This window comes from Mya arenaria, chromosome 12 (genome assembly GCF_026914265.1).
Source record: "Mya arenaria isolate MELC-2E11 chromosome 12, ASM2691426v1".
In the NCBI taxonomy this organism is placed as follows: Eukaryota; Metazoa; Mollusca; class Bivalvia; order Myida; family Myidae; genus Mya; species Mya arenaria.
In genome coordinates this window covers 56,922,095-56,934,201 of record NC_069133.1, presented here as the reverse complement: position 1 = coordinate 56,934,201, position 12,107 = coordinate 56,922,095, and the positions used below count along the sequence as shown (strand labels likewise).

General features: G+C 34.4%; 1 protein-coding gene across 1 annotated transcript in view; it reads left to right on the top strand.

The window, feature by feature from the left end:
- Nucleotides 1–1,976: 1,976 nt before the first annotated feature.
- The window catches only part of LOC128211864 (uncharacterized), a 35,218-nt gene continuing 25,087 nt past the window's right edge, over nucleotides 1,977–12,107 (top strand). The window contains exons 1-4 of the mRNA XM_052916972.1: nucleotides 1,977–2,400; nucleotides 5,859–5,919; nucleotides 7,777–7,936; nucleotides 8,253–8,378. Coding sequence (XP_052772932.1) covers nucleotides 5,871–5,919; nucleotides 7,777–7,936; nucleotides 8,253–8,378 — 335 coding nt within the window. The 5' untranslated portion in view covers nucleotides 1,977–2,400; nucleotides 5,859–5,870. The remainder of the gene's footprint in view (nucleotides 2,401–5,858; nucleotides 5,920–7,776; nucleotides 7,937–8,252; nucleotides 8,379–12,107) is intronic.

Below are 12,107 nucleotides of genomic sequence, written 5' to 3'. Positions count from 1 at the left end.
CATAACATAATGGCTACAATTATAAACCTATTCCGCTGGAATATCTCGGCAAGTCCTCTTTGTCATCACTGCAACCAAGTCGAAGACTATGACCACTTTCTTAATAGTTGGCCGTATCTTTCTCAATTTTGTCGAAGATAAATGACACCTTTTAACATTGTAATATACATAAACAGCTGAAAAGCCTCAAAATACTTATAATTGGATATAAAATTAAATACAAAGAATATAATATTATCAATACTATTCTATCTCAAATAGGTTATTGTATTTACAAATCGTACTTTTTATCTGAAAGAAGGCAGAAATTTGTTAACTTATGTGCATTATTAAATGCCGACCTTTTGATTATTCAATTATTATATAAGAATAAAGGAGTTCATTGTCCTGTTCTCAATAGGGTCATTATGAAATTTAAAAGCAATAAAGAATATTCTGTTAAAAAAAAACACAAGTTATATTAGTTTAGTAAAAATGCAATGTTTTAAGATGAAATAGTTGTATATCATGATTTTCTTGTTCATTATTTGTCATGTTTATGATTTGTATATGTTTTTAAGAATATAAGGATCACCTCTTAGTGATTCCAAAAAGAAAGAGCAACTACTACTACTACTACTACTACTGCTGCTGCTGCTGCTGCTGCTGCTGCTGCTGCTGCTGCTACTGCTACTGCTACTGCTACTGCTACTACTACTAATACTACTACTACTACTACTACTACTACTACCTACTACTACTACTACTAAATCTATACAGAGGCAAAAGTACAGACAGAACCTCCAAATAAAAAGGCTTTTCCTAAGCAGTCATAAACATACACCTAGATGAGATCACAGATGAAATCACTAAATTACGGGAAGATTTAATGAAAAAAGATGACATTGAACATTTGATTTCGATAACAGTTAGAAAAAAGGAAAAAAAACGAGCAGATAAAAGAACTATGTAAGCAAGCAGTTCAAGGAAAAAATTAAATCCGTAGAATATGACATAAAACAGCTTAACGATGAACTCACAAAGACAACCAAAAACACAAAAAAACAAATTGATGACCTTAAAGAAAAAGTACAATTTAATGAAACAAAAAGCACCGAGGCCATTAAAATGTCTAACTACAACGAGCAGTATTCTCGTTAGACCAACTTCAAGATAATGGATGTGAATGAGGAGCAGGGCGAGACAGGGGAGAGGCTAGTCGATAAAGTTGACGAGATATTGAAGGGACAGGGTACCGAGATACGTAGTGAGGAAATCCTGGCTATTCACCGAATGCCAACCAGAGGGGGTGGGATAAGGCCAGTGATTATGAAGACCATTAACACTAGCGTTAGGACCTGGGTTATGCGAAAGAGGAAGGAGCCAAGACCATCAGGGCACCAAGTTACAGATGACATCACACGCCTCAACACAGCTCTTATTAACAGACTTTTTTCAGAACGATCAGATCGAGACGGCCTGGTTCGTTAATGGATCAGTTTATGGACTAACACATGGAAAAGAACGAGTGCGATTTGAAATTTATGATGATATTCATGAAAGCATAGTCAACTAGAAACTGAGCCGAAACGAGAAGTAGGGGTGTATTACATTTTGCTCCATCTGAATCTTTTTATATTTCACTAATTGTTTTGATATCATATATGTTTTGATTTGATTTGATGTTTTGATTTGTTTCTGATTTCTAGTCACTGTTACAACACTTTTACATCTAGTCGTGTTTTGGATAAATTATTTTGTAACCTCAATTACGTAAATTTCAAACAAAGTAAGGCATATTTCTTTTTTCATGTTTAGGTTAACCTTTAATCATTAAAATCAATAGTTACAGCTAATCATAATACAAATATATTGCTTACAAGATTGTCAATGTATACCCAATATGGAAAAGCAGATATACTCACTATAGAATAGAGAATGTTATTATAGTTTTGGTACATCGAATTCTCGAGGTGTTTCTATTTTATATAAAAAGAATATTGATGTGAAAATACATGAAGCTGATTGTGATCCAAATGGAGATTATGTTATGCTTGATTTGTCTTATGGATTATAAGTGAATATTGTGTGCACTTTATGGCCCCAATTTAGACAGGCCTAGCTTTTATACAGATGTAAGTTAAAAACACTCTTTTTTGGTGGACTCGACTAGTTCAAATTATATATACATCAACGATTACGCAAAAGCATTTTCTTTCCTTATGCAATTCGATCACTACCTCCTAGTACGCTGACATGTAAATATGTTTACAACTGACTCCAAAAATGAATCTTAAATCAAATATGTGCACCAACACGGAAAATAACTTTTTTAAAAGACAGGGTAAATAAATTAAACAGTGTAATGGATCAATTATTTTAAATGCAACCCTAACTGATTTAACAGGAAAGTTTTAATAGGTAAGATTTTCAAATTTATTAAAAGTCTTTGTTTAAACAAACGTTTTTATGTACATCGGAAGAAATGTTCTTGTGTATATATATTTGATTAGATGATATTAGTTAAAAGTACTTTTCAAAGAGTTAAAAACAAAACTAGCGACTATAATAGGTACCAACCTTTACAATTGTCGTAAGACATTTTTTCCAATAGAAGCGTTGATCGTTAACGTACCGATCAGAATAGCGACCAACTTTACGACAACATCAAAAGCCGCTTCCAAAACGTCTCATAAATATTAAGTCGTTCGGAAAAAAACTACAACTACTACTACTACTACTACTACTACTACTACTACTACTACTACTACTACTTCTACTACTACTACTACTACTACTACTACTACTACTACTACTACTTCTACTACTACTACTACTACTACTACTACTACTACCACTACCACTACCACTACCACTACCACTACTACAACTACAACTACTACTACTACTACTACTACTACTACTACTACTACTACTACTACTACTACTACTACTACTACTACTACTACTACTACTACTTCTAATAATAATAATAATCAAAGTGATGATTATGATGATGATGATGATGATGATGATGATGATGATGATTAGGATGATTATTATTTTGATGATGATGCTGATGATGATGATGATGATGATGATGATGATGATGATGATGATGATGATGATGATGATGATGATACTTTTGATGATGATGATGATGATGATGATGATGATGATGATGATGATGATGATGATGATGATGATGATGATGATTATGATGATGGTGATGATGATACTTATTATTATCATGATGATAATGATGATGATGATGATGATGATGATGATGATGATGATGATGATGATAATGATGATGATGATGATGATGATTATGATGATGATGGTATGTTGGTAATTGAACTATTTTCTGACAAATTTCAATCAAAACAACCGGCATAAACTTAATTATGGAGTTAAGTTCATATTTAACGTTAAAGTTATATATGCACTTTTACCAATACTGTTACTGAGTGGTATTGCATTGAACAAACACTGTAAGACGCGGTCAATGTACAGATATGTATTGATTTCGATCTCAATTTTAGGTAAAAATGTCCCGGCTAAACATAGTGAGGTGTGTCTATAAAGTAGAATCCGTTTAAGTGTGTTGATAAAGTAGATTGTTTCGTTACAAAAAAATAAGGAAAACGAAAAACGCACTGCTACTTTACAAGTGTTGATGTAAACTAATTTGGACACCCCCAACTGAATAGCTACATTCTATCGCAATAACTTATTCTTTTGGGAAATCACCACATATCTCGGTTTACTCAAATTATTACTGATAATATTTACAGCTCCTATATGTTTATAGCTTTTGTATTGATGGTGACATAAGGACTTGATAAGTAAATAGCATGGTTTATCTAGTTTCCGTTAGCTGCACCTCAGCTCAGTCTAGGGAAATTGCCCATCAGCTTCAAATCACCAGAATATTACCAGTCAATTAATCACCACTTAGCAGGCCATCCGGCTGGGATTTTCACTGTACTATTTATGCAACGCAACACATTTTAATTTAATGTCTGTATCTGCACTGCTTTTTAAAACTTATTTATAACCAATAGTCTAAGCTTGAAATTCAGTTGAAAAAAACAACGACATCAGTTTTTTAAGAACATTATTTTAAGCAGGCATACATTTAGGCCTAATATCATAATTCAGAGATATCCACTATGAAAAGTTTACAATTTGTGAACAATCTTTTCGTTGGCATGCCAAACTACGCAGTCACAATTATTATAACTTATTGATGTATGAAATTAAGATGTTGAGCATGCAACATAAACCCTCTAAGAAATGACGATTGTTTGTACGACCTCTAAGTGTGTATCATGTGGTACACATAGCACAATTCAGTGACACTCCTATCTGTCATTCACCAAGCTGTGTTTACATAGTGTCTCGTGCGCACGACTCATAATGTAGTGCGCTCGACTAAGCATGGCGTGGTCACGAGATTAATTAAAACATACACATGTCACCTCTGTGCCACCGTACTTTGTTGTCAATTTTGCATCTTAGTTTTTATTGTAGAACTGCACACTACATCAGATGATAAGAAGTTACATTTTTCATTGAAAAATACCTTGGAAAAACAAGTAGCCTTCACAAGTTCAGAATAATTAAAAGGATTACATTGTGACATGATATTGTGTGTGTTATTAAACTACCCAACAATCTAATTGATCTTGTGGGACATTTTCATAACAAATAGTTTACAGCGCTGTATTTGAAACAATCAGAAAAATAATTGAACACTTTATATCAAGTAACAATTTGATAGTAATATATTTCACTTACTACATGCATCTTTGATAAAAGCAGGTGATATAATAACATCGAGATATTTGAAATGTACAGTAATTTATTTAATCCGAATTAAAACGAAAATATCGGAAATATATGAAAAACACGAAGCTGTGAAATTGTGAAAAGCTAATCGAAAGTCTATCACATATTCTATGTTTCAGATGTACGAATTATCGGTGCATTAACTAAATGTAACAAAAGGTTTACATCATTGCAGTTAACATTCTACATTTGATAGATCAGCGGAAATATTACAGTCTTTGAGTTAGTTTAAGACATGGTTTGAAAAAAATCCACATCAGCGAACGAGCTACACGTAAAATTATACTTCGAATGCTGATAAAAAGCAAAATATACCTTGACATGGCGAAAACCTTCATCCGTTATCTTGAAGCCTAAGTTAACGAGTGCCTTTAACCGATCGTAGGTTTAAGATCAGAAGAAACAATAAAGCAGGTCGTACTAAAAAACATCAACGAACAATCTCCTTTATGAGAGTTTCTTAAAATCACACATGGTTGTACGTCATCATCATCATCATCATTATCATCATCATCATCATCATCATCATCATCATTTGTTGTTTGAATAGTCACAAAGACTTAAAACATAAACTTTTATAAACATATTTGCGACCATTAAAATCCCCATTACCGTCACAATACATTTACTAAAGAAAACTGTTTGAATAAATCACTAAATCACGCCTCCAACATAATTGACGCAGCGCCATTGGTCCAGGACTGGTCACGTGCTGAAAAGATATTTTTCCATATTGGGCAACAAATTTGTATCGTACCAAAATGGGGTCTATTTTCCAATTCCAATAAATAATTTAATCATGTAAACAGGTTGTCGGCGTGATATATACGATACGGGGTTAGTAGGTGATCATGACCCGATATGGATTATACGGGGCGCAGGAAACCATATTCGGGTTTGAGCTTCGCTCTCACATGCAATATATCGTGGTGTGTTGCTTAAATGTAAACTATAATAAGCACTAGTAAAATGATGCCGTTTGTTTTCCGATAGTTAATATCTTCATGTTCTTTTTCTTTATGCAGCATTTTTCCAAAATGGAAAGACTTGGTCGCTGTCAGGTACTCATTGTACTGCTTGTGATTTGTAAGTATCTAGCCAGACCATTTAAAAACATCTTTGTTGCATCTAAATAAAACAACGCATAAGTATTTTATTATCTTGCAGATATATTATTTTGTGGTATAAAGAACTTTTCGCATGGTTTATGCCACATTTTACATCGCTAGACTTGTGCTGTATTTTTATAAACCAACTTCTAGGATATGTTACACTGTATCATTATGTATATTGTTACAGGTGGAAACTTAGTGTAAATATAAATAAAACAAAGGTGATGATATTTAAAAAAGGTGGCAATGTTAGAAGAAATATTAAATTTATGTACAAAGGACAAGAACTAGAGATTTTAAAAAAGTTTATATATATATATATAAGCTTAATTCAGATCTTACTAAGTTTCCTGGTATATCAATAAGCCACTATTTGTCATTATTTGATAAATTTATATACCCAGTGTTGAATTATGGCTGTGAAGTCTGGGGGTTAAACGATAGCGTAAAGATAGAACGAGTTCATTTGAAGTTTTGTAAAGAGATTCTAGGTGTAAGAACTCAAACACAGAACAATTTTGTTTATGGAGAACTAGGAAGAACACCATTAGTCACTAAAAGAGTTGTAAGCGTTATAAAGTACTGGTTAAAAATTTTGCATTGTGGTGATATCAAATATATGTAAGAGCAGTTTATAAAATATTGTATAGAGACTGAGAGAGACTGCCTAATTGTAAATCATGGGCAAAGAGCGTTAGAGATATTTTACAAACATTAGGATTTAATGAAGTTTGGTTATTTCAAACTGTTGGTGACGTTGATAAATTTATATATGAATTAAAGCAGCGACTGCAAAATGTTTATGTACAAAACTGGTTTGCAAAAATTAATAACTCACCCAGAGCAAAATCATATGTGCTGTTTGCAGATTTTAAGTTACAATCTTACTTGTGTGATGTAAATATTGTAAAATTTTGGAAAGCCCTTACGAGGTTAAGACTCTCATCACATAGACTAGAAATCGAGGCCGGTAGATGGCATAAACCTGAATCTATACCTGTTAGTGAACGAAAATGTCAAATTTGTTATATATTCGAAGATGAGTTTCATTTTTTTGTTAGAATGTACATTGTATAATGATTTAAGAAAACGATACATCAGTAAATATTATTGGAAAAGACCAAATGTACTGAAATTTGTTGAACTTATTGCCAGTGATAGGAAAGCTACATGTAGAAAATTATCGATGTATGTACATAAAGCTTTTGAATTAAGAAATTCATTTGTTTATATCTAACATATGTAATAAGTTTATATCTGTATAACAGCCACTGTCTCCTCACTGTGATAATATTATAGTATTATATATATTATAGTTTGAATTATATAATAATATAGTGTTATATATATTAATTTCTGAAATATATAATAATATAGTGTTAGTTATTGTAAAAAAAAAATTAATAATGTATCTATGAAATTGTATTTGACCACTGATCTATGAATTGTCATGATATGTGTATATATGCAAAAAATTTGTATGCTTATGGGCCTATGGCCTTTATGCATTTGAAATCAACTATAAACTATCAAATTAGAATTCAAATTTAACATGCAAGCAACCATTGACCCAGCCATATGTATGTTGTAAGTATGCGGTTCAGCTGTAATGGCTGAGTGCTGTCTTCTGCGTTTCGTCTCTAGGCTGAAATAGGACGTCCCGTAAGCCGCTATAATTCAATGTATAAGTCAACGCCTTGGATTGGCTAAATGAATTCGAGCTGTCTTAGATTTTCTTCCCGATTTCTCACCTGTGAATTCGTCAAATATATGAAATCATTTTGTAGAGTAGATGTTTGAAAATAATGAATCGTGGTGGTGTCTTTTACAGTGACTATTGAGATAGATGAGAGTGAGGAAGTCTCTGCCGTTGTCGAAGATAGGAATGGAGATTCTACCACTACCACAACCGTGAATGTTGACAACCCAACAGACTGTGATAAGGTTTTCCATATTATTGTGACAGGATCAGGACTGTTCAATTATGTGATGTATGTTGTTTTTTAAATAAAGAATGTATTAATATTTTTTATACCAATGTAGTAAAATAATAATGTTTGTTCATTATTATTGAATGTTAAATAAGAAAGTAATTCTTTTCATCGAACATACTCAAATGAACTGTTTTGGCGCGAAAACACACACACATGCACACACGCCCTCTCACCCTTCCCCCCTCCTATACACATACATGGTTTATAGTTGTCATTATATTGCCAGAGCGATTTAACTTCTTTGATAGATGCATTAATCAAACTTTAAAGAAATGCTTGCCTAAATGTCTTATCATGTATGTTGTTTTTCTAGAGCTACTGGCAACATAGGTAGTGTCTTTACCACTGCCGTAGATACAGATAGCGGTGATGAGAAACTACAGTGTAACATGGCAACTATTAGAACCAATGCGATAGCGTCATACAGCTTGTCAATAACGTAAGTTCTTATTTAGTTACATAAATCATCAGTCAATTGCACGACACTGGTTGTTAGTCAACAACTTTGAGTGACAATAAAGGTGCTAAATATTTAATTAAAATAAGATTAAGGTACTAAGTATTATATTTCGTTAGCTCGTTGTTGTATATTCCAATGGTTTCGCTATTTGTTATAAAACCTGTCATTCTTATTATCCGTGTCTGACACGTACAAAGATTCATAGTGAAAGTGAAAGTATATTTAATGTTCTTAAAATATTAGCACTGCTTTCGTTTTAACCCGTTTCAATGCATCATGTAAATAGTAGTATACCATACAATGGTGCGATCTGATGCTCATTAACGGGAAGGGTCCAACAAATAGACAGGATTTCATAAATAGGCATGATCTGTTTATTCATAGAAATTTTTCCCAAAATGGGCATGTTATAAAATAGATTTACACAAATGGACATATTTCAACTGTACACAGATTGCGTATAACTAGGAATTCCATAAATTATTTTTATGCACGAGAAAACTCCCACACGCTTCTGACGTCAAATACGTCCACCGCCGTCACAAAGTAATCCCTTAATGAGCGTCAGACGTAACAACATGAAAGCCATAATTCCACGCCGTTTACTTCACAGGCTGATATTGTCACATCTTCATACTCAAATTGGTTTAGGACTTATTTTTAAAGAAGTTAAAGGGTAATAATTAAGTATTACTGCTGAATCTCATCATGAAGATGAACTTTTAATGCTAAATAAAAGAATGACTTAATTGGATTATTTCGATTCTGATTTTGTTTTTAAATAATTGATTTAACTGATAAATTTAACCAAAAACAGAACCCGACACATTACTTCGTCCACATGTTTAGACTCGAGGTCTGTTCTTATTTCGATATCATATTGCACGCGATATTTTGTACAACCGGAGATTATTTACATTCCATGCATGCTTGCCTTGTTATCGTCATATTTATCGTATGTCATTTATAATAGATCAAAATAATAAGAGCAGAATAAGGAACACTAATTATATTTTTGTTTTGTTTTGGAGTAAAATCAAAACTCCCATAAAACCATAAGCACTGATAGGTTTTCACGAGCACAATAATTACGGTTTCGGAAATACGTCATTGTATTTGGCTCCCTGCTTTTTCTGTGCAAACGTTTGTTTATAACAGCTTCAATGGGTATCACGGAGATGTGTTTTATTAAGATCAGGTGAAAACCAAACCTCTTCTCGCTCATTATAATTGGACAAAAATAGTACAAAATATGCTCGTTTGTGAGAATCTATTTTTTAAACCTGTGCATGTGTGAGTATTTAGACCCAAACCTTTCCGTGTGTGAGACCCTACCCGTTTCTATGTCTTACATTGAATAAGTTACGTTAAAATTATGGCCATAAACTCACGTACCTTCATGCCAATGAGAGAAATCAATTGGAACATAAATATATGAAGACTTTATTCAACTGTAGGCACGTGCTAAGAAGATAATTTAATATAATGCTTTTATATAGTGTTCCCACCATACAAGGAGAGTTATCAATATATTGCAGTCCTCACTCCCATTAACATCTTGCCAAAGAGAGTAATCAATATTATGTTGCCCATTTTCCCCTGTAATATCCTGCCATGACGAATTATCAATATAATGCTATCCACACTCCCCCGTAAAATCCTGCCAAGGAGAGTTATCAATATTATGCAGTCCATACTCCCCCGTGACATCTTGCACAGCAGAAATTTCAATATTATGCAGTCCACACTCCCCCGTTACATCCTGCCAAGCAGGGTTATCATTAATATGCAGTCCACACTCCCCCGTAACATCCTGCCAAGTAGAGTTATCATTATAATGCGGTCAACACTCCCCGTAACATCCTGCCAAGGAGAGTTATCAATATTATGCAGTCCATACTCCCCCGTGACATCTTGCACAGCAGAAATTTCAATATTATGCAGTCCACACTCCCCCGTTACATCCTGCCAAGCAGGGTTATCATTAATATGCAGTCCACACTCCCCCGTAACATCCTGCCAAGTAGAGTAATCAATATAATGCAGTCCACGCTCCCCGTAACATTCTGCCAAAACGAGTTATCAATATAATGCAGTCCTCACTCCCCCTCCTCCAGCCAAATAGAGTTATCAGTATAATGCAGTCCACCAGTCCACACTCCCCCTCCTCCTGCCAAGGAGAGTTATGAATATAATGCAGTCTACACTCCCACTCCTCCAGCCGAGTAGAGTTATCAATATAATGCAGTCCACACTTCCCCTCCTCCAGTCAAGTAGTGTTATCAATATAATGCAGTCAACACTCCCCCTCCTCCTGCCAAGGAGAGTTATCAATAAAATGCAGTCCACATTCCAACTCCTCCTGCCAAAGAGAGTTATTAATATAATGCACTCCCCCTCTTCCTGCCAAGGAAAGTTATGAATATAATGCCGTCCACATTCCCCCTCCTCCTCTCCTGCCAAGTATGGTTATGAATATAATGCAGTCCACCAGTCCACACTCCCCCTCCTCCTGCTAAGGAAAGTTATGAATATAATGCAGTCCACCAGTCCACACTCCCCCTCTTCCTGCCAAGGAAAATTATGAATATAATGCAGTCCACACTCCCCCTCCTCCTCTCCTGCCAAGTAGAGTTATGAATATAATGTTGTCCACCAGACCACACTATCCCTCCTCCTGCCAAGGAGAGTTATCAATATAATGCTATTCACACACCCCCCTCCTCCTACCAAGGAAAGTTATCAATATAATGCTATTCACACTTCCCCTCCTCCTGCCAAGTAGAGTTACCAATATAATGCTATTCACACTCCCCCTCCTCCTACCAAGTAGAGTTATCAATATAATGCTATTCACACTCCCCCTCCTCCTACCAAGTAGAGTTATCAATATAATGCTATTCACACACACCCCTCCTCCTACCAAGTAGAGTTATCAATATAATGCTATTTACACTCCCCCTCATCCTACCAAGTAGAGTTATCAATATAATGCTATTCACACTCTCCCTCCTCCTACCAAGTAGAGTTATCAATATAATGCTATTCACGCTCCCCCTCCTCCTACCAAGGAGAGTTATCAATATAATGCTATTCACACTCCCCCTCCTCCTGCCAAGGAGAGTTATCAATATAATGCAGTCCACACATACACCCTCCTCCTGCCAATGAGAGTTATCAATATTATGCAGTAACAACAGTTAATACATGAAGACTCTCCAGTAAATTCGGGTCAAGGAGAGTATTATGCTTTTCTATCATGTCAACCACACAACATTAATATATAAAATCACAAGAAATCATGCTAAAGAGAATTGCCCACATAATGGTGATATATAAAGTTCCCCAATAATAATATTAATATAACATTTAATGAAAAAACTCTTACCAGCGTGCCAACAAGAGGAATTCATACAAATATATAATATCTCCTTTCCCTTAAACACATTCAAGGTGCATTCAAGACTCACAATATAGGTTGATGCAAAAACAATGGAAATGCACTATCGTGTTTAACTTAAATCAAATGTTTTTGTTGTTGTTGTATTTTTGAGTGTTTTTTTACATTAAAGCCACATGACAATGCATTTAAAACATGTCGGGTCCTCGCGGATATTTGGCGCCCAGGGATATTGTGCCTTCGTTCATATTTGGCCCTCATGAACATGTGGGGCCTCAAGACAATTGAGTTCACGAGGATATTGACAC